The following is a 24,109-nucleotide window of genomic DNA, read 5'->3' as shown; positions in this document are numbered from 1 at the left end:
CAATTCTAGCTTCAGTAATGAGCCACAATCTCTTGTGTTATTCGCAGAAGAAGAGTAGTAAGAAATATGCAAAGAACTGTCGATCTGCATCCGATGACACCTGCGGGCGAAGATAGGTCACCAACCAAGAATGATTGGAATGTGAGCAAGCTTTTCTCTGCAACTTGGAGAAATTTCATCTATTTAATATGTCAACTCTTTTTCTCAAAAAATTCTGTGTAACTTACTCGTGTTTTTGTAAGTTAAGATAAAATGATTTGAGAAATTTTTGGTACAAATTATCGCGGCAATTTTTAAAATAAAACTAAAAGAAGAGCAGTGAAGAAAGCAGCGTATTAATCACTTTTATTGTTTTTGCAAAAATTTGGGGTTTTTTATCGGCCGTTTCATTCGCACATTTATGGAGGTGTAATTCGGCTCATCCTCGGTGTAAAAACCAGTGAAGCTCACGAGTGACGTAAAACATAGACAACAAAACATTATAAACAATAGCGTACAGCAAAACAATACCTCATGAAACAAAGAAAACCTCGTCAGGTTTTACACCGAGGATGACCCCGTCATTTCAAGCTGTTTGGCCTACTTACTACATAATAAACCATCTTAAAGTTTCAAGTTTTGAATTTCTGGAAAACTTTGTCAAGATGAAACTTTGTGGTTTTCATTCGCAAGAGTCTTAATCATCGCGAGACGACGAAATGATCGGCTTGCAAGTATAAATAAATTTTTAACGTACATCACGACGAAATGGATGAAGAAACACGCTAAGGATTTCAAAATTCTCGCGAATCACTTTAGATTTGTTGCTTAAGGGAATGTTCAGCATTAGAAATCCTAACCAAAACAATATATTCAGAAAAACAAAGTGAAATTTATCAGTTTATCACTTTTCTGTTTCTGTCAACAAGTTCAGTACTTTCGTTCTTATCCTAACATGATTATGTATTATCTGGCAGTTACCAGATCGTTCCTTAACTTGGACCACGGACTACCGGACTACCGGACTACCGGACCAGGAGCACGGATAGAGTCACGTTCTTGTACAGGAAACTGCCTCGTTCAAGAAGAAGGATGGAAATAATTTTAAAGGAACTTGGACAAGTTAGATATTACTTACGCCCACTAACTCAGTTTTTTGGCACAAATTTACGAATCGCTATGCAAAGAATTGAAATTTTTTTCCTGAAAACGATATTAAATACGCTTATAACCTGAAAGCCAGAACCCGATGATAATTTGAGAACATAAAAGTTGAACGATAGACCGAGTAGATTCATCGTGTCTTTAAATTTTCACAACAAATAAACAGGAAACCAAGATTTTAAGTGACAGTTATATTTCGTATAGTTTATACCGAAATATAACTGTCACTTAATATCTTGGTTTTCTGTTCATTTGTTGTCAAAATGTAAAGGCACGGTGAATCTACTCGGTCTATCGTTCATCTTTTTTAACCTGAAGTTCAGAAGACCATGATTACAGTCAAGATTGAGGAAAAATCTCATCTCAGCACGAGATGCCTCGGCTTAATTATCATACTTTTAGTTCGCGCATTATTTTAATTCTGTGTTCTGCTGCGTAAAAAGGTCGGCTGGCAAACAAAAGTATACGCGGATAAAAGTATACTCCAATAGTCCAAAATGTTCTAGATTTTTTGAAAATATTTATTTCGTCTAATCACAAGACTCGTAAAATTTGAGTGGAAGTTATATTGGTCATCAGGAAAAAAACATCGATTTCCTATGGAAAAAATCCAGTAGTTGTTATCTTTCGATGTAGAAATCAGACTTAGGGCCTGATTACATGAACCGGGCTGGCCCGGTTAGCCGGGCTGATTTCTTTTGTTTTCACGCTTTGGCGAACACCAAAACAAAAGAAATCAGCCCGGTTAACCGGGCCAGCCCGGCTCATTTAATCAGGCCCTTAGTCATTTAAGAATGGCTGCCTGTAAGGATCGAGAATCGTCCGTCAGCGACCATTTTGGTGAATTGCTCATATTTTGCTCAACGATACCCTTTGGTAAACTGTTTTCAAAAATCAAGTTTAAAAGTTCCGACGAGTGTTAATGTTTCAGAAATTTGCGAAAATTTGAAAACGCGGTTTAAGTGCGGTTTTCCGCCTGGCAAATTGTCCCAAATTCACTGCAAAACCCAAGCTCCGTTGAAGGCTTAATATGAATTCAGTTAACACCAAACTTCACACGTTTTAAGAAAAAGTCTTCCCATTCATTTGTGTTATGTTAATTTTTTCCGTACACAGCTATCTTGTGATTTTTTTTTGTCCCTTAAACAACACCCTCAAAAAGTGCTGTACATGGGGCGAAAAATAGGTAAAATTTAACGCGATAAAAGTATACCTGGTACATAATTTTTTAAATTCTCAACTAGATATTCGTAATAAAATGTCATTATTGAATACCTGAGTAAAATTTGAGGCTTTGAATCCGAACGTTTCCTTTTGAAAATACCACAAATGTTTGTGTCCTGAGCGAGCAAAGATATCTGTTGTGCAAACAAACGCTAATCTAATTATTCCTTGCCAGGTAGAAAAAGGTTTTGAAATCAACTTTAATTTTGGAAATTTTTAGCAGTTATGCCACAAGATATTAGGTAAAAGGGAAGTAATACATTCAGAGTTGCGTGAGAGCAGAGAGAAAATAAAACCAGTGTCGAAAATGTACAGACGGTTGTTACGTCGATCACCGTTATCCAAATTACTACCTCAGCTGTAGGAAAACTATGATATCTCTTGCTCATTTTGTTCAATGACTCTTTCAACCATTTTGGTGAATTGCTCATATTTCGCCCAAATAAACCTTTTAGTAAACCCTTTTCAAAAATCATGTTTTTAAGTTCCAGCGATTCTTAACTTTTCATGAATTTGCGAAAATCCGCAAACGCAGTTTCAGGTTACCTGAGTTCAGGCTCCGCATGTCGCACACTCAAAAATTAACTGCGAAAACCAAGCTCCACTCAAGGCTTAAAATGAGATCAATCAACACCAAACTTAACACGTTGTAAGGAAAGCTATTCTTATTCAATTCTGGTGAGTAAATATTTTCGGGCACATCGATTTTGGGATTACTTAAGCCCTTGAATGAACATCCTTACAAACCACGCAAAATGGCGTTGAAAAACGTGTGATATTTCGCGCGAAAAAAAATGTAGCTGTTACCTGACACTTTCGATTTTTAACAATATATTCGTCAAACATTGCTATTTCCATTCAATGTGCAATTTTTGATGCTCTGAATCGCATTGCTTCCTTTCGAAAATTTCAGAAGTGTTCGTGACCTGAGCGAGCAAAATGATGCAAAGTGTGTAACAAATAACTAGGTAATTTAACCACATTGAGTTGTTAAATATCCAAATTAAATTCGGTCTCCGTTGTAGTGACTTATAGCTTGTAAAATGTAAAGAGACAGGTTACAAATTTTGCAAGATGTTTGATAAGGTTCTCCAAAACATTTTTGGGCTGAAAAATCTGCAAGGGAAGTACACATTACATTAGCACCTTCTCACATTCAAGTAATGCAAAAGACACATTCGAAAGAAGCTACTTAAGACTTGATTCCACACTGATAATCTAAATACTTTTATCTTTTACAATGAGAACTCATTTTCTGTAAGTATAAATACAAAGAAAGGCGCCTTATGACCTTCAAAGTAATTTAGTACGAGAGAACAGGTCTTATTCTCCTGGTAATTATTAATGTCACGCAACGTAACGTAATTGGAAACGTTTTGGTGGTGCTTGAACATACGCGTGTTAAAACCGAAACTAAAAGGACGACGTCGTTAAATTAAATAAAGAAATCCCGCATTAAAACATGAGCGGATAGGGATGTAGATTGAATACTCCCGCATCCGTCCGTTTGCATATTTCGGCCACCAGATGAGTAAACTTCATTACTGACGTGAAGACCAGAAAATAAAAGTGAGGGTCAATACTGGCATGATTAAAGACAAAACAAAACGCAACAACTTCTGATCCGGCCTACGTGCATTTTTAAAAAATAAGATAACCACTAACTGACGATTAGGAACGATACGCCGTTCATTCGTTTCTTCCTCACTTTCCTATTCTGCTAAACAAAAGAGAAAGTCAGCATCATGATGACTTTTGGCAAGTACATTTGCTGACAATCTCTTTCGGTAGAGCCAAGTATGGGGCCTTTTTAAGAATGGGCTTTGATGGTATATTGAGGCCAAGATCTTCACACATGTGCTGCAACATGGGTAGCCTCAAGATTTTCAGAGTCCTTTAGCGCCATTTCACAAAGATCGTACTGATCGTAGATCAGGGGATGGTCAAGTTGTATTGACGTGACAGTCTCCTTTGCCTCGCTAAAATTACTCTCCTCCTGAGCTGCTCGGATATCAGCGTCAACAGCATCTCATTGGCGTACTAACGCATTCTGTCTTGACAAGAAAGAGGTGATCTGGGTAGTTGTGAGGAATTCCGATGACCGGAAAAGTCGTGCACCATTGGTGCCCCGAGTACGCCGCATATCTCGAGCAACTACCTCAGCGTCAAGCTTGTGGCCTGTCGTCTGCCCTATTCGAAATTTAGACAGAAGGTACGGCTTTTGTTTTTCTTTGAATCTGTGAGCCTTCTTTATTACTCTGAGAGCCCAACCTTCTTTCAGAGAAACACAAGAATCTTCCTTTCCAACAGTATACTGGGTATATTGACGCACTATCCTTTGCCCTTTGTAGTAAATCTTAGATTCAAGTGTAAAAGTGTTATCGTGTGGTTATCAGACCTTGAGTGAAGTTTTTGTTTTTTTCAGTCTTTGGTATATTTATGACAGCCCATTTAGGGTCTCATGTGGTGCGTGTTTGTTGGGATCGGACGTCGGTTATGATAAATGGAAATAATTCGCATTGGTACACTGAAATGCTTGTACAGAATGCTGTTCTCCCCCTGCATTCTCAGGAATTATTGATCAATATATACATATTATCTCTATGTATATGAAAAACAACCATTGAATTGTTTAAGAGTTATTCAATTAACTGAGCAAGAGATATCATAGTTTTCCTACAGCTGAGGTAGTAATTTGCATAATGGTGATCGACGTAACAACCGTATGTACATTTTTGACACTGATTTTATTTTCTCTTTGCTCTCCCGCCACTCTGAATGTATGATTTCCCTTTTACCTAATATCTTGTGGCATACCAGCCAAAATTTCCAAAATTAAAGTTGATTTCAAAACCTTTTTCTACCTGGCAGGGAATAATTAGATTAGCGTTTGTTTACACAACACATATCTTCTGCTCGCTCAGGACACAAACATTTGTGGTATTTTTAAAAAGGAAGCGTTCGGATTCAAAGCCTCAAATTTTACTCAGGTATTCAATAATGACATTTTATTACGCATATCTAGTTAAAAATTTAAAAAATTACGTACCAGGTATACTTTTATCGCGTTAAATTTTACCTATTTTTCGCCCCATGTACAGCACTTTTTGAGGGTGTTGCTTAAGGGACAAAAAGAAATCACAAGATAGCTGTGTACGGAAAAAATTAACATAACACAAATAAATGGGAAGACTTTTTCTTAAAACGTGTGAAGTTTGGTGTTAACTGAATTCATATTAAGCCTTCAACGGAGCTTGGGTTTTGCAGTGAATTTTGGACAATTTGCCAGGCGGAAAACCGCACTAAACCGCGTTTTCAAATTTTCGCAAATTTCTGAAAAATTAACACTCGTCGGAACTTTTAAACTTGATTTTTGAAAACAGTTTACCAAAGGGTATCGTTGGGCAAAATATGAGCAATTCACCAAAATGGTCGCTGACGGACGATTCTCGATCCTTACAGGCAGCCATTCTTAAGACGTATCTTTTTTGTCAGAATGTAGTCAAAGATTTTTGAGTTATTTTTTTAAAAAAAAAATAACTATATGTTAGCGTATAGATTGGTGTATTGTGGTGTAGTGTAATCTGATCAGCGCAATTTGGTGTATCTCTAAGCAATCTGATTGGCGCATCTTCTTTTTGGTGTATCTCAACGCAATGTGATTGGCCCAGTTTTGGATGTATCACAAACCAATCAGATTGTAGTATTTTTCGATTTCGCACCAATCAGAGCGTTCTTGCTAATTTGTGGTTTGACAGGTCTTCAAATTTTAGCGAATCAACGCGTGAGTCGGAGAGAGCGGTTCGCGAGTTAAGGAAATGTATCAGTCGTGTTGGGAAAGTGGTGGAGTTGTGATCGTTGTACGACTATGTTTATTCTTCCTTCTGAAGGAGACTGAGTGGAACATGAGAAAAATTTTGAATGAAATATTACTTCAGATCTTGATGGGAGCACCTTCAGGATATTTCATTGCTACATATGAGTTAATCAGCGATTCCAATTTTGAATTTCACTCAAGGAACGAGGTAAGATGACATCTACAAGAGTTGTAAGATCATCTAGTCAATGTAATGGCTCATGTCCTTAATGAGGATTTTATCGCTATGATCTGTCTGGATTTGAAAGGTCGTCAGGGAACTTTTTCTACCGATTAGCGAGTTAAAACGTGCGTCGTTTGTGTACCGCTTCTTCAATTACGACTCACACACCGTCAGCTAAAGGCTAAACACGAATTAAGCGCTATAGCGTGTTGTTTTGGAAGGGCTAGTTTTGCTGACTCTGGTAAAACTTGCGCAAGACATTTGCGTAAATCATATTTGATTGATAATCTTTCTTTTTTGCCATATGGTCGCTCTTTTAGCGGCGGTTGAAACGACCACCAAGTTACATTAACTTTCTGCGTCGACTGCCATGTTACATATCCGTTTCTTTGCTTCCAAAAGTTCTCCATGAATTATATATTGTTTAAACGATACTTTCCCGTGTTTACTTTTTACTCGCCAGTAGGGATTAGACTTTCTTAGATGAAATGCCATTTTCCAGTAAACAACGTAAATTTTATGACATAAAAAGGCTACCTCAATGAAAAATATTTCACAAGGGACAGAATGGTACAGTCGGTTAATTTTCCACGCAACTCTCACGTACTTAGACGTTTTCTGCCAATAAAATTCGCTTTCAGCTAACCTGGACTTTACCCCATTGCGTGTCAATTTCCTGTAAACAACCTGCATTTTATCACGTATTTCGCACGCACAGGGCAAAGTCCAGATAGGCAACAACCAATTAAGTAGCCCATATTATTATCCTTTGAAGAATGATACTTTCTCTTGGTTTAATCTACTTTCACTTGTTCGAAGAACGGAGATTGGAAAATATCTTTGTCCAGAGGCTGTAAGAGATAAATAGAGCTTTACACTGCAAAATTATATGAAAGAATATTTTGAGGCAACCATCTGTTACGGAACAAGAGGCTACACGGAGCTATACTCCCCTCTACTAACTATGACGGAGCCTATATTTGAGCCGGATTTGTGGATCAGCGGATTTAATTGAATTGGTTCGAATTGAGGGCTTTGCTGTTTTAGCAAATTCGCGGTCGAGTGCTTTTCATGGTTTGTCAACATGGACAGTTATGGAGACTAAGACTAGGTTTACACTAGAGGAAATTGTTCCGGATTCGTAATGAATCCGAAACGTTTTGGTACCGGATTGATTTTGCCGTTTACACGAAAGTGGACGAATCCGAAATAAAAACTCCCCGGTTTAGTCGTGTCTCCGGAGATTTTGATTCCGGAATTTAAAATGGGAACTTTCAATCCGATAACTTTTGAATCCGGAAAGTTTTGTCGTGTAACCGGTTATTTTCTCGAATCCGGGTATTCTTTCTGCCTGCAATCTTTTGAGTTTGCGGTGAAACCAAAATGGAGGATCCGATGCTAACATTGCTGGCGGTCTCCGGTTGCCTAATCTTGTTGCAGGTTCAGGCGATAAATTTTATCATGTGTACCGCAGTATTTCTGAGGAAACGCAAGTTATTATTGCAGGGAAGTTTAACGTCAGCCACACTTAATCGCCGACGACGTAGATGGCTTGGCATCTGTCCAACTCAAATTTGCCTCAGTGACATCTGGATGTACTCTAGCCTTTTTTGGGGAGGCATATTTTTACTTTGTCGATCGAACGACGAAACAACACTCGGCGTGGTAACCATTCCATTTCGAATGTTCCCGGAGTTGTCATTGTGAGTAAACGGTCAGGAATCCGAATATCCTTTCAGTGTAAACGCCTACGAATCCGAATACTCCAAAATTGATGAATCCGGAAACATTTACGAATCCGGAAACATTTACGAATCCGAAAACTCTCCTCTAGTGTAAACCTAGTCTAAGACTTCGGAACAAGTTGACGCCATCCATGACAATTTGGAAATACTAAAATCGCCAGAGGAAAAGCGGGATCACACATTAAAAATTTGCATTTGAACGCGATGACTTAGTTTACAAGGATTTCTCTTAATTTTTGCTTACATCTAATAACAAACCTTTGAAGTTTTTTTTTGTCTCGGAACGATATATCACAGAAGGCATTTTATAGACCTCAAGTTTTTTGACTGATTGAAATTAAAGATATGTGGCAGTGACTTCCACAAGTTTTTTTTGGTCAGAAAAGTATAACTGTTTTGTCCGCAATATTGATTTACGGATGGATTCAATCGCCAATATTTACATAAGATGATTGTATAAATTAATCGAATTTAAAAAGTCGGCCAAAACTTTTACTGTTCCCAAGGGTTGTTGTTTTCATCAGTACGTTAACAATAGAAGTGATTCACGGTATTAGGTTTGTACTTTAAATAAATATATTTAAGTTCACTCGAAAGATGAGTACAAACTGTAACAAGCTTATCGTTGATGCGCGGCCAGTACTTTAAACGTGACTGACACTCGATGCCAAAACTCAACCTCGTTCCCAGGCTATGTTCATCACCTTGCTTTACGCTAATTAAAAATAGCGCGCTATTGTCCATTTTCTTGCACAGGAAAAACCTGTGCAAGAATAATAACTAGAGCTTTGTCTCTGACGAAGGAACGGCAATAAGCACAATTTTTAAGCTACGAGCAGGTCGTTGTTTGGTCTCGTCATGCAATGTTGGAGAGAGAGAGAGAGCGTTGCGTGACAAGTTCAAATTAGGGCTGTGGAGGGGACTGCAGGAAGCGTTGTACCAATGCAGGTTATTTTTGCCAACAGCATCAGTTATATAGTGTCCCATTTCAACGTACGTATCCAAAACATTGACTCCTGCATGCGTAGCATGCCTATGTTTTTCCTGACCAGTCAGTTTGTCGTAGTTTAAAAATAGGTCTGCATTTACTGATATTTATAGGGGGTTTGCGCGTCAAAAGTTGTATTCAATTGTACCTGTTAGTACAGAACTGTATTTATAAAATAAACTCACAAAAAAATATGAAAACTTGATTCCATTATACTGTCTCTTTTTTTTTCTTATTCTTTTTTAATGGTTGTACGAATAAACCGAAAAAATCGTACTTTTTAAAGGGCCTGGTAACAAGTCAAAATATAGGCTCTCTTTTACTTTTTTTTTGCGTATGGAGGGTTGCCGAGAGGAAAAGATTTCAGCAGATTTGAACTGAGTTTAGCGTTAAAACAAAAGATATACTTGACTTCTGATGGGAGAAAATCTTTTCCGTGTCGGAAAGATTTTTCACGCCAAAAGATTTCGTATATTTTTCGATGAACACCAAGCACAATTCAAAAGCGCAGACCTTTTTTCCACAGACAATTTTCCCGCCAAAAGACCTAAGTTTTTTTTCGAAATTACACTTTTTGCCCCTCTAAAAGCACAAGATTTTCAATCATGATGAACCCGACACTACGCGGACATCGCTCTTCTTGACGCTCTTTCTTTAAATGTCTAAGCGAGACATTTCATGAACTTTATTTTGATCCATAAATTCCTTGGATCTTATGGCATCATCTTTCAAACCTAAAAGAAAAAGATGATGATTCAATGGCAATGTCATCGAGGAGAACCTTATCGTGGTAATCACCTCGTGTTCTACATAAGATATCTTCTACTCGTTTATACTTTTCACTGCGTTAACTCTTTAACTCGAGCTCCAAAGTTCTTTAATTTCTGTCAATTCTCCCCTCCAGCTAATACACATTTTCTTGTAAATTAGTCACGAGAATTTGGTGTTAGATCAAAGTAAAAACTTCTACCTGATAAGTTTGAGTATTCTCATTACTTGTTCTGAATTAATGTATGGGGTATTATGGGGAGAAGTTACATGTTAATCACTACTGGGAGTTCAAGGGTAAATTCATTATCGGCCTTGGCAAATGAAAATCTGAGATCAGAGGAAACTTGATAATACCGCTGAACGCAAGAACGCGTAAACTGAAGCTGTGTATAAATGCAAACCATCAAAAAAGTATATATTAAAAGGCACCAAATTTCTGCACATTCTCGTGACTTGGAGTCTAAAAACCAACTCATTTCAACTGAGCAGTTGTAATCTTGACTTGTTATTCTAATAAAGCAGCTGTGTAGAGCACACGATCCGATTCACGCTTTACTCCATGGTAGTACATCAACACTAATATACAACATCACACTACTCAAAAGATTTTATCGTGACACTACCAAAACTTGTTGTCGCCAACATAGAACAAAGGGGGAACTATCGAAAATTAACTGCCAATTAACTTCCAATGAGGTGGGGGGGGGGGAGGGGTCATAACAATATTGCAAAGCCTGATTGGAGGATCAGATCAATTTTTCGTGACACAACTAAAATCCTCCAACCGGTTCCTGATCATAATCCATGTTTACATCACTCTTTTATTTGTTAATACTTTGACAGCACTAATTTCAGCTTTAATGTAAGTTGGTCTTATTGAATTTCCGCAGCCGGGGTTAAAGTGATCCATGTTCTCCTCAGAGCTGTATTTGATTATTTGCCTCAACTATCGAAAAGATTGTGATTACATGACCCTGCATTCTCTCTCGATATGACTAAAATAAAATCTACTTTTATGTTTTTAAGTAGCACGGCGAAACATTATGTAGGGTGTTTCCGTTGATAGATACCAAACATTTCCGACATGGTTGCTATGGCAATCTAAAGAGAGGTTACTCTCTATCCTTGCTTGTGACTAATGACTTCATTTTTGATCGAAGCTTCTCAGATTTCACATGGCTTTGAATAAAAAATCTTATGGGCATTAGACTCTTAACAAAGAAAAAGAAACTTGTTTTCTTTTTTGACAGACCCTGTCAATGAAAAAGAAAAAGAACATCAAAAGTAACCGTAGAGTGCATGCCTAAACAATTCATGTTTTAAAAAAAGGGTTTTGTGTGATATACTAGTATGGTGTTTGAAGGTTGTTTTAGTAAATATGAAAGTCTGCTAAATTTATCTTGCCAAACACGTTTTCACTGAAAGAATATTTTTTGCATTTTATAATGTATTTAGTGTTAATTTTTAGTCAGAACCACACGCCCTAAAACAACTTCCCCATTGTGGAATGGGGATATAAAATTTATTAGATTTTTTCTAAAATTCTTACTGAGTAAAATATTAGCTGCAGTTTTATCATTACTTCAAGGTTTCTTTTCCTTTAATAACAGTTATCTTTAATAATAGTTATCTCTGTACCACGATGAGCATAATCACGAAAAACTGCACACAGTTTAAACTCAACTAATTTCTTCATTTCTGTTCCATATTTCCTCAAAATACCAGAGTTATTTATCAAATGTTTCTCTCACTGAAAATGTTAAACTAGTACTAGTTACCAAACGCATAACAGAGTCTACAAAATTTACTTAGCTCAATCGATAGGCTAACTTACATATAAAAAAAGTTATTTTAAAACAGCTGTTTTTAGTTACTGGACTGAATAGATCGAAAAGAGGGAGTGTAAGGACTGTTGGGGATAGCACAAAGCTTCGAGGCGTTATCCGTAATATTCCTTTAATTTTCGACCATCACAATTAATAGTATGAACATGTCACGAAAAATCGGTTACAAGACGGTGAAAACTGAGAAAGAAAACAAACAAGAAGACGAATAAACAAAATGAATACCTAAAACAAGTGTCAATCGAAATCCTACTTACATTTTGTGCGAACCAAACGATTAAAAGAAGAGTTTACGGCCCGCAAGAGCTCGTCGTTAAGAACATGCGTGAGAAGCTACAGTCCAAAAAACATGTGACCAAACTCTACCTCGTGTATATGTACCGAAACGTAATGCAACAAAAAAAACAAGAACAAAGGAAAAACGTCACGGACTAAGTTGAACAAAACAAGGACTACTCTTCTGGTTGCAATAGCAAACAGTTGTCACTAACAGAGATTAAAGGGAGACTATAGAGAATTGATTGCCAATTATGGGGGATCATCTGAATACAACGGAGCCCCAGGGGGGGAGGGGAATTAGATCGAAAAGAGGGAGTGTAAGGACTACTCTTCTGGTTGCCATGGCAAACAGTTGTCACTAACAGAGATTAAAGGGGGACTATAGAGAATTGATTGCCAATTATGGGGGATCATCTGAATACAACAGATCCCCAGGGGGGGAGGGGAATTAGATCGAAAAGAGGGAGTGTAAGGACTACTCTTCTGGTTGCCATGGCAAACAGTTGTCACTAACAGAGATTAAAGGGAGACTATAGAGAATTGATTGCCAATTATGGGGGATCATCTGAATACAACAGATCCCCAGGGGGGGAGGGGAATTAGATCGAAAAGAGGGAGTGTAAGGACTACTCTTCTGGTTGCCATGGCAAACAGTTGTCACTAACAGAGATTAAAGGGAGACTATAGAGAATTGATTGCCAATTATGGGGGATCATCTGAATACAACGGATCCCCAGGGGGGGAGGGGAATTAGATCGAAAAGAGGGAGTGTAAGGACTACTCTTCTGGTTGCCATGGCAAACAGTTGTCACTAACAGAGATTAAAGGGAGACTATAGAGAATTGATTGCCAATTATGGGGGATCATCTGAATACAACGGAGCCCCAGGGGGGGAGGGGAATTAGATCGAAAAGAGGGAGTGTAAGGACTACTCTTCTGGTTGCCATGGCAAACAGTTGTCACTAACAGAGATTAAAGGGGGACTATAGAGAATTGACTGCCAATTATGGGGGATCATCTGAATACAACGGAGCCCCAGGGGGGGAGAGGGAATCAGATAAATTGCATGGTGACAGCCAAAATTCCCCGACCCACCTAGCCAAAGGATAAATAGTGACCGCTTCCTCAAGCAAACGAGCAACTTTGCATGTCGATCAAGTGTCATATCTCATTACTCGAGCTTTGACACATACTAAATATCCCTCAATGATTGACCTTGATTGAGTTGTTCCCCTCAGCATAATTTGGTAAGTTTGAATTTTACTCACATGGCGTTTTGTTTCTCGTTTATGTTCGACTGATTAAGCTGAAAATCGATTTATTAATTTCTTTGAAAAAAAAACCACTTATTTAAAGTAAACAAGAAAGAAACAAACAAACAAATCAAGAGAATAAAAACCAGCAAACAAAACAAAGAAAAAAAACCAGAAGTAAAAAGGCCAATCCACAAGATAATTCCCGCAAGATGTTTAAGCTGCCAAGTAACCTAGACAGGCTATCCTTGGATTTCACCCACGTGACCAATACCTTAGCAACGGTTACTATCCGCCATCTTGGTGTCCCTCGAGCGTAAACAAACCGTATCTAACGAAGAGTTCATGTGAGAAAGAAGGGATGGTTTTATGCATTATTGTTGGCTGTTCGAGCAAAAGTGGAAAGCATAAAGACTAAGGATTTTTTCGTATAGTAATTTAATAATTTTATTATTTCTAGAGCGCAAAATTCATTATATATATGATCTAATGCGCTATACCTAAAATCATCACAAATCAAAGGGAAGAACAGGAGGAACTAGAAGTTGTTGTATTGTTCGAGGCTTGCGGCTGTTGTAGATCCTCGATTTTTTGGTCGAGCTTTTCTTTGAGCTTCTTAGCCGATGAGAAATCGATGTCTTTAGCCCTCGCATACGGCACTTCATTGACATATGTCGGAAAAATCCATGAGCATTTTACTTGTGATAATGTTAAATACTTAGGGGTAATAATTGACCAACATTTATCCTGGAAACCACATTAAATATATTTCTCTAAAAATCAGCAGAAATATTGGAATTATTTCGAGACTAAGACACTTTGTCCCTTTAAAAACACTTCTAAGTATTAAAAATTCATTAATTTCTCCCCTATATATCTTACGGCCTCATTTCCTGGGGCCGAGCTTCCAAATCTCATTTAGAAAAAAATTCTTATACTCCAAAAGAGAGCCGTCCGCCTCATCAATTTTCTGGCTTTCAGAACGCATGCAATTCCATATTTCGCCCAATCTAACATTCTGCCAATCTCAATGCTCTACTTCAAACTTTCATCAATCTTAATGTTTGATATAACAGCTAACTCTGCACCTCAAAATATCTGTAATCTATACTTCTACACAAGACATACATCAGTATAATTCTCGTTCATCATCTTCTGGTAACTACTATATTAATCATCAGTTGGCTCAATCATCATAAAAACTCTTTTTCCATTGTTGGTGCTAAAATTTGGAACAGCATTCCCAAAAGCTATCGGAAACTGGCAATGCATATGTTCAAAAAGAAAATTCAAGTATTACTATTTGAAACTCTAGAAACTCTGAACAGTTATGCTGACACTAGCACTCTTATTTCTGAAATAAAAAAGGCATCTTAATTACAATCCAATCATAAATTATGTTTTTCTTCACTTTTTATCATTTCTTTTTCCTCTTTTGACAAATAATGTATTCAAAATCGACTTTTTTAACGCCTTCAATTACTAATTCGTGTTTGTTTGTCCTTAACATCGCCCGCCTAGATTGGCTCGCTATTTGTAGTCGGTGTTTATTGTAAGTAACTGTTTTGGAAGACCTAATAAACTTGTAAAAACTTGTAAAAACTTGTAAAAACTTGTTAGTAAACAAAACAAAGCCTAGCCTGCTGTGCAGGCGTCATGTTGGGGCGAGTTAAGATTACAAGCTCCTGATCGTTTATCCGACGTCGTGTTTGATTTGGAGTCAGAGTAAGATGTTCACCCACCAACCTCAGCCCATCTCCTTACTTTTGACCGTCACTCACCCCCTCGGTACAAATTGCATTCTCTCCCCATCCTTCCCTTGCCACTAAAATCAAAGATGGCGGCCATTTCTCCCTAAGACAAAACTAAGCACTCGCTCGCCCAAATTACTCCTGCTCTGCAGGCTTAACAAAGCGTAGCTCTGCTGTCCTATGCGACGGTGATGTAGTTGTCTTTGAAGGTGCAGGCGTTAAAACAAAAGAAGGACAGAGTTTGTCGGCGTACGATTCAGAGCTTGTTTATACTTTTAGTGAGGTCTGCCAAAGATTATGATTCTGAAGAAGTGGGCTCCTTTGGAGAAGGATCAAGAGATGGGAGTGTGCGAAGGTGAAGTAAATGGAAAAATCCTGTAAATCACCAAGCGAAGTACTAAGGTATAGGTACATGACAGAGAGGTAGGGGTACTTTTGAAAGGTGTTAGGGACCGGTCATTTATTAGAGGCTGGAGTGGAGGTGGGCTGGTGCATTTTAATTTTCCTATACATAATTTCCCATGAGCCTGTTCTTGCCACTGCATAACATAATGTGGCCCCCCTTTGAGTCTGTACATGAAATAAGATGACCTGCCCTCAACCACAGAAACTCACTAAACTTGTAAAGCAAATAGCGAAAATAAGAGAAAGGCTTTAATCTCCAAACTACTGTCTGATGGTGAGGTTTCAGTTAAGGAAGTTGGCTGCTCAAATAATTATCCTTAAAAGGGACACAAGTTTACTGGCTAAAGCAAATAATGGAAAGAAGGCTTATAAGTGATTAAGCTTGTAATTAAAGAGTACTTGCCCTCAGCTCCTCAAACAGTGAATCAGAGGACAGTGATACTGAGTAATACAGAGTAATCCATGAAGTTTTTTTTCCAATGTGAAAGAACTGCTAATACACCATGTTATGTTGGTTTGTTGTGCCATCACTTCGATAATAAATCATATTTGACTAATGTTAATGATTCCATGAGTGTTTCTTTTTTTGTGCAATGGAAATTGGAATGCATAAAAGTAAATGGCTCCTCAGAAATGGTTGCACAATTTTATGCAGCCCCCCATTTTCAGGTGCACAAAATGGTATGCCCCCACCCCATTTGCACCAGCCAACCCCCCCCCCCCCCCTTACCCTGTAATAAATGACTGGTCCCTTAGTAGGGCTATTGGACCCAGTGGAAGGAGTGTGGGCTTCTGGAAAGAGAGGTGAAAAATTTATGAGGGGACTGTGGGGTTTTAGATCCTAGAAATATGATAGAATAATGAATTCTTATAAGACGTCTTATGAAAATAAGATAGGAAGAATTCATGTACTGTGATAGAAGGGTACCTGTTTATAAGTTGTCCACAGAGAGGCAATTGTGTTGTGTTCATAGACATGACTCAGTGTGCTCTCACAGCTCCTCTCTCCACCCAAGAGTGTATAAAAGGGTAACAGAAAAAGCTGTCAGGGGAACTTGAGGAACTACTGAGGGGGAAGGGGAAAGGGATGAACTGCAATGGACTGGCATACCCTCCTGGGAAAGTGGCAATACTGTATGTTCTCCATTATGTTAAGCTTGACAGGTATTTAAATAGGTAAAATAGATTTCCAAATCAGTTGAACATCCCCTTGCCTGTAGAATTCTGCATTGAATTGCTTGTAAAAACTGATGCCATATATCAGTTTCAAGTGCAATTAAAGGCAGAATTCATGAGTCATGAAATGGTATTTACTTGAATCATATAATTAAATAAAAATTAGTAAAAAAAAAGTAAAACAGCATTACTTATGGTCATTATGTAAACACAGATCCAAAACAGGTCAGGCCTAGGGTTGAGTAATGTTTTGATAATTTTCAGTTCCCCTTGGGAAAAGAAGGCCAAAGGCAGCATGGAAGGCAAGCAGGTCAATTCTTGACTACTTATAATTTAAAGGCATCATATAGTGAAACTACAATATTTAATTTGTAGCAGATATTTAATAAAATGTACAAATTAAACATAATTATTTAAAGGAGGAAGTTCAGTTTTATGCTCCAGAAAAGTGTATGATATTATCTCAATCATTAGAAAGACACATGAAATTATGAGGCTACCTGTTGCTGTATTGAAATAGGAAGACTAACCCAACCTTCTGAAAATTTTCTCTCAATTTTCTTTAAATGCCATCATAAATGCCACTGGCTTAAGTGTTGTTCAGTTAAGTCTGGATACTATTTTTGTCATCTTTTGGCAATCAATGTTGAGAGTAAGAGAAGTAGTTATTTTTGTTTTGGAAGCACATTTGAAACTTTTATGGTAGAGATATATGGTTTTAGGAGTATCCAACAACAACAACAACAACACTTCTTAACTAAAATTATTTATTCTTTAAGGTATCTTAGCATCTTTTAGCACAGTGCTCTTGGCCACCATCATAAACATTAATATATTTTTCAGGTTTTGGAAGGTGATCAAAAGGTTGATCCACAGGAAGAAGTTAAAATGAACAAAGGTATATTTAACTCCAAGAGGTAGGTGAATTAAACACAACTTCATGATGCATGATGCAACTCTCCCCTGAAGGCATTCTGTATATTGAAGAAATATGTGGGAAAAAAGCCCATAGTGTCATATCTGGTACAAAAAAGTTACTAGATAAGTCTGTACTAGAGCTTAAAGTGACCCACCCAGTTGGACTAATTATCATGGTTTTCTTAGCATGAAGCAACTAGGAGTATCGCCACTTAGTCATTCTCCCCTCAGTTCTATAGAATGCTATATTCTCCATCCAAATTGCCAAGTATTTCTCTAAAAGAACACAGGGAGAATTGTTTAAATGGCATTACCAGAGCTCATGTTAAATTTTTCTTTTGACTGGTATTTGACAGCAGATCAAAGAAGTGCCTGAAAGATTTAAATGAGGAATTACTTTGCTGTATCTGTTGTGAACTCATGGTATTGGCACACACTTTGCCTTGCTCACGCACTTTCTGTTTTGGTTGTATCAGGGACTGGCTTTGGTAAGACATGTTGCAGAGCATTATTTTTTGTTTTTAGTTCAAATTCATCTAAACTCTTTATCCCCAAGAGTGACTAACATCTACTTTCTCAATACAATATCGCCCCTGTATCACACATAAAGGTCAGGAGAATTAGGAAAATCGTCACCAACAAAAGATAAGCTCTTCATTGTTTAACAAATTCTCCTTCTTAGCACCCTAGGGAATGTATAGAGAACAGTATGGAGAATATGCATACTCATGTTAGGGTTATTAGGTAAATCTATTTGGTCATGTCAGATTATTTTACAATTATAGTTTATTCTACCACTCATTGGTAAGGGTAGAATTTTTTTATTCAGAATTAAAAAGATAACCATAATTTCAACAGAGTCATTGATATAAAACTTTTAAATTGCATGTTCACTTGTTTTCTGTAAGAAAAAAAAAATTTATGTGTACTTCTCAGTTGCAAACTAAGGCATAATTTGTGAACTGTCCTTTTGTTGCTTAAATTGAGCTGCTAAGCTATGACATTTGAGAATTTTGTTTAGGGACAAAAAAGTGTAATTGAAGTTATTTTTAATTTTCTTGTTCTTCTTGGTCATTCAAGACTGTCTAAACTGTAGAGCAAAGGCTCAACTCATGTCTGCTGTACCAGTGAAGGTGAGATAACAGTTAAAGGGGTGATTAGAATAGAACCCAAAGGTTATTTATGATGGAACACCAACTTCTCACTTTTTTGTCAGGCGATACATGACAATTTGGAAGGAGAACCTTGTAGTTTGTCGTAAGTCACTCAGGGCTTTTTTTCTCTCCCACTCTTCAATTTTGCTTGCTTAGTTAGTGAAAGTTTGAGTGAATTATATCCCTTTAGACAATTTCTAATACTTGGCCTTAATGTTTGGAAAAATTGTGACATCCCAGAATAGACATGCATGCTTTAAAACACTGTTTTAAATGTGTATGCTCTTCTGTCAAGACTAGTCTTGCCCTGGTCTTGGACAGATTCTCTATGAGTTTAACAGACATATTTTGGGCCTCTTATCTTTGAGCTGCACTGTGAACCTACTTATACTCACTCAATTCTTCAGAATTCACATGATTCCCAAGATCTGATTGCTAACTCTCCTCTCTAGCCACTACACATTTCCTTGAAAATTAGTAACAGGAATTTGGTATCATATCAAGATAACAACTTCTACCTGATAAGTTTAAGAATTCTCATTACCTGTATGTAGGCTGAATAATGCTTCGATTGTTTAAGGGAGAGGTTTTATGTTATTATTAAAAACTGGATCATTGTGTGACTAAGGCAGGTTCTGATGTTGTTATTTGAACAACGAGACAGACTTATAGCCACAATAAAATTTATTTATACAGGAAAGTACAAAAGAAATACTACTGATAAAAAGAAAGGGTTATTGCAAGCAAATCCTCAGAAAAATAGGTCACTAACTTGAGGTTTCACATACTGGAGTTCGTTTTTTGTGACCAAGAGGTTCTGAGCTTGTAAGTGCTGGTCTTGACACCCTGAACTACTGAGTTAAACTAACTAACTGTACTTCTTTTATAAGGAATCGAACAACAGCAAGAAATTCTCTAAAATTTTGGAAGTTAGGTGTGATCATTCTAAAGGAAATTTAGCTGCAAATCCTGTGTTTAGGTTGATTTGGTTATCATAGGAAATAGTTAGGTGTGGTGGTGTGACTTAAAGGAAATTTATGATGCAAATCCTGTGTGTATGATAATTTGATTATCATAGGAAATAGTTTCTGAAGATGTAATTCTAAAATTATAACAAAAAAATATTGCAATGTCATGCACAGTTGCGAGCCTGGTCACAATTGGATAATGCAATTCAAGACTTTTTATTGGCTTAGCCATGATTATGGTATATGAGCCAATATACCATAGTCTACAATTATGGTAAGTGTATGCATTAGCTTAAAATTTAAACAGAGCTAAAAAGAAGAGAAGAAGAGAAGATTGATTTTGTCTAATATCTTGGGGGCGTTTTTTATAAAACAATTATTCCACTCGCACTTGTTGGATAGGAGATGATTATAGCCAACTTGGTGCTACACACCTCATTGGCTATCTATCATCTCATATACAATACACGCTCATGGAATAATTGTTAATTATCACTTCTGGTATTGAAAGAGTTACTTAAGACATTCTCACAATTTGCCTTGATGTGTTGACAAATTTTGACATCCCAGAATAGGGATGCATTTTTTAAAACACTGTTTTCATTGTACATGTTTGTCTGTCAAGATTAGTCTGCTGCTGTTCTTAAGTAGGCATATTCTGTACGAGTTTAACAAGCATATTTTGGACCCCTTATCTTTGAGCTGCACTTAAAATCTACTCAATGAACCACTTCTTATTCACATGTAAACATTTTTTTTTTCACTTTTGGGACATGTCCAGTATTTTGCTAATGAGAAACAAGAATTTAGTTGTTATGAGAGTGGCATGGGTAAGTGTTAAGCTTCCTGTTTGACCTTTTAGGTGCTAGGTGACAATACAATAAACAAGGTAGCAGAAGAAGTTATTTCTCCAGAGGAGCTGAAAGAGAGGCAGAGTAAAATTCAGGTAAGCAGTGATTTGAAACAAAAACCTTCAATTTTTGCTGTCCAGGTTAAGTTTTGTATTTTGTTCTTCATTAGAAATTCTGGTGAACTAAAACATATTTTTCTTAGAGTATTTTTCTTCTCTTTCTAACAGAAGTAAAACAAATTGTTCCGTGTAGCAAGTATTCACCTCAGTGGAGGTGAATAATGGTGGATATTAACCTTGCCACTTGGCTGGGTTTATATACACCACTATAGTATTCACCAACACTTGAGTGAATAACTTTTTTGATATATTATTATACCATACAGAAATAAAAAAAGTAGTATATTTCTGTCAATATAACAAAAAATAGTTGGAGATTGTTTTCTTTGGTTGCTTGGCGGTCAGTGGCACCTTGCCAATCACTTCTGAACCAGTGAATCAGCACTATTCACCTGTGAGGCATTCTCTAACAAATTATATTTGTGAATTTAAGATTCTTTATGAATTGCTGTGTAATAAAGATTAAAAAAAATGAAATTTACTAGTATTACTTTCTCAGGTAATATCACTTTCCTTTCTAGGAGATGAGTAAAGAAGCAAAAAAGAAGGCTCCAAATAAAGTTGTGCCTGTTTCATCAATTAGGTCAAGGCTGGTTGAAGTGTTTTTTTGTCAAGGCATCTTCTTGACTGAATGTAAAATCATAAATTTTTTTTCATTGAAAATTTGGTTTGGATTTTTGTTTTTGTTTTTGATGTAGTGACAGTAAAATATAAGATAATAAAAGTGACTCTAAGCAAGAAAGTAGTGACAGTGAGAATTACTTAGAAGAGGTTAACTGTTCATCCAAGGGTTAACTGTGACATATTTCTAGTATTTCGTCCGGACACATTAAATCTATCATGAAATAAATCGCAAAGATAGGGTGGTGCCTGCTTTGTTCTACTCTGATGGACCATGGTAACGGTATTCAATTGAAGTTTTTGAGGGAAACTTAACCAACCAAGGGATTTGCGCGCAGCAGAGACATAATCAAATTTTTTGATACCTGGGATTATTCTGCAAGCAAAGTTCTGAATGAGTTGTAGGTTAGAAAATGCTTTTGCTAGAGGTATTACCCCGAACAGTAGAACAATAGAAAAGCCTGCTGAAAACAAGAGCGTTAATAATTAAAGTAAGAGTTTTGTTGTCCAAAAGATGTTTCATTCTATTGATACGACGTAAATTATCCAGGCAGCTCGAGGACAGTTAAGATCAGCGTGGTCGTCAAAGGTCACGGCAGAGTCAATCCAGACTTTTACAACACGACAAGGTGCTTGGTTTTGTTTGGGTTTGTTTGGGCCTGGTAACTAGTCAAAATATGGGCTTAACGTATGATGCACGATCCTCGCATTAGAGAGCACTATTTATACAATAGCGAAAGTCAGACCTGAAAAAAATCAGGCCGTTAAGTTGATTCGTAATGAACCCGTGATGATAAATCAGATACAATGTATATATGAAGTTCATATATTTTTCAGGTCTGATTTTCGCTATTGCATAGATAGCGCTCTCTACTGCGAGGATCGTGCATCATACGTATCTAACACCGCAGTTCAAAATATATGAACTTTATACATACATTGTATCTGATTTATCATCACGGGTTTACTACGAATCAACTTAACGGCCTGCTCCCAGTTGGCTTGTTAGCTCAATTGGTAGAGCGCTGCACCAGTATCGCAGAGGTCAGTGGTTCGAATCCCGTAGAGGCCTGATTTTTTTCAGGTCTGATTTCGCTATCGCATATATAGCGCTCTCTACTGCGAGGATCGTGCATCATACGTATCTAATACCGCCGTTCAAAATATATGAACTTCCTATATACATTGTATTATGTAGGCTTTACTTTTTTTGCGTATGGAGGGTTGCCAAGAGGAAAAACTTTTCTGCAGATTTGAAGGGCGTTTGGTGTTAAAACCAAAGATATACTTGTCTTTGACGGGAGAAAATATTTTTTTACATCGGACATTTTTCCCAACATTTTTCTCAACATTTTCCCCAACATTTTCCCCAACATTTTCCCCAACATTTTTCCCAAACATTTTTCCCGCTAAAAGACTTACTATATTGTTTGATAAACACTAAGCTCAATTCAAGAACGCAGACTTTTTTTCCCAGAGACAATTTTCCCGCCAAAATACTTTTTTTTTTTCGAAATTGTAATTTTGCCTTTTTAAGAGCGCAAGATTTCTGAACATTATAAATCCGACAGACACTACGCGATCATCGCTCTTCTTAGTACTCTTTCTTTAAAGTGGACAGTGTTGCACGCTCACATGTGACTCGCAATGAAATTAGCATACATAGTATAGTGCACGAGCACTTGCAGTCTGCAAGATTAGAATATCTGGGTTGTACTTAAGATTTTGACATTTCGTAATTAAAACGTATACTTTATCGAGAGCACCACGCTATCAACAACAGTAGTATCTGAGCGAGACTTTTCATAAACTTTAAGTTGATCAATAAATTGCTTGGATCTTGTGGCATCATCTTTCAAACCTAAAAGAAAAAGCACTAATTCAATGGCAGTAATTGAGGAAAACCTTTTGTGGGAATCGACTCGCGTTTTATAAAAGATATTTTCTACTCGTTTATGCTTTTCACTGCGTTGACCCTTTAACTACCAAGATCTGAATGTCAAATCTCTCCTCCAGCTGATGCACATTTCCTTGTACATGGGTAGATACTAAACATATCCAGAAAGACATGGTTACCATGGCAATCTAATGAAAAATCACACCCTACCCTCACATGTGACTAACAACTCAATTCAATTTCGATTGAAGCTTCTTTGATTTCATAAGCAGAAAATCGCTTTAATTATTTCCTAAAAGAAATTTCGGTCATATCCAACCGCAATTATTTTTCCATAAGAAAAGAGAAAAGCTCATTTAAAGTAAAGAACAAACAAGCAAACAAACAAACAAAAGCCAGCAAACAAAACTTAAAAAACAAAATGAAAAGTGAACTTGATTTGATAAGCTTGTTCATGATCCATAACGTACCATGCCTTTCTTCTTTCTTGATGGCTTGATGGCTGATACACATGAAGAAAATCACAAGTGTAAATGTAACGTTGAAGAAAAGGACGATGCAGATTCGTTTGGGAAGGGAAGGATCAGGAGAGGAAGGGGGGAAAAGGGGCAGGGGGGGATTATGGAGGATCGGGGGAATGTGGAGGATCAAAGGGAGGTGGGGAAATGCACGGGGTTTGATCGCCGGATATTCGGTTCGGTTTAAATTCGCTTCGAAAATATTTCAATGTTTCTTTTTTCGGTTGTAGTTCAAATCCGTTCCCCTTATATTCGGAACCCACCAGAGGTAAATCGGCATTTTCTCGCGTACGAGCACGATGACTTATTAACTTTTTTCTCGGAATTGAGCCATGTCATTCTTCCGCTGAAATAGATTCGTAGCGGAGGAAAAGGAATAATTTTCGAAAACGCAAATCAGCCAGTGCTCTTAGATATAATTTTCATGATAATATAGGAATTATA

General features: G+C 37.2%; 1 protein-coding gene across 2 annotated transcripts; it reads left to right on the top strand.

Annotated features, from left to right (window-relative positions):
• The first annotated feature begins 15,097 nt into the window (after positions 1-15,097).
• On the top strand, positions 15,098-23,012 carry LOC148730133 (uncharacterized). 2 transcript variants are annotated; one of them, XM_088761637.1, is made up of 5 exons: positions 15,098-15,393; positions 16,884-18,025; positions 18,618-18,670; positions 20,522-20,605; positions 21,151-23,012. In XM_088761637.1, the coding sequence occupies exons 2-5, from the start codon at positions 17,923-17,925 to the stop codon at positions 21,325-21,327; spliced, it is 417 nt and encodes a 138-aa protein (XP_088617763.1). In that variant the 5' UTR covers positions 15,098-15,393; positions 16,884-17,922; the 3' UTR covers positions 21,328-23,012. The 2 variants fall into 2 exon arrangements, 1 of the variants encoding a protein (XP_088617763.1); XR_016001904.1 differs by lacking the exons at positions 15,098-15,393; positions 16,884-18,025; positions 18,618-18,670 and adding an exon at positions 19,527-19,933.
• The last annotated feature ends 1,097 nt before the right edge of the window (positions 23,013-24,109 follow it).

This window comes from Stylophora pistillata, chromosome 5 (genome assembly GCF_964205215.1).
Source record: "Stylophora pistillata chromosome 5, jaStyPist1.2, whole genome shotgun sequence".
NCBI lineage: Eukaryota > Metazoa > Cnidaria > Anthozoa > Scleractinia > Pocilloporidae > Stylophora > Stylophora pistillata.
This window is presented reverse-complemented; position numbering and strand designations above follow the sequence as displayed.

What these genes read in the sequence shown, in the direction of transcription:
- LOC148730133 (XM_088761637.1), top strand. Translation starts at nt 17,923, where the DNA reads ATGAGGAATTACTTTGCTGTATCTGTTGTGAACTCATGGTATTGGCAC. An exon ending in TGTCTGCTGTACCAGTGAAG is followed by an intron (nt 18,671 to 20,521) that starts GTGAGATAACAG and finishes TTGACCTTTTAG; the next exon opens with GTGCTAGGTGACAATACAAT. An exon ending in AGAGGCAGAGTAAAATTCAG is followed by an intron (nt 20,606 to 21,150) that starts GTAAGCAGTGAT and finishes TTTCCTTTCTAG; the next exon opens with GAGATGAGTAAAGAAGCAAA.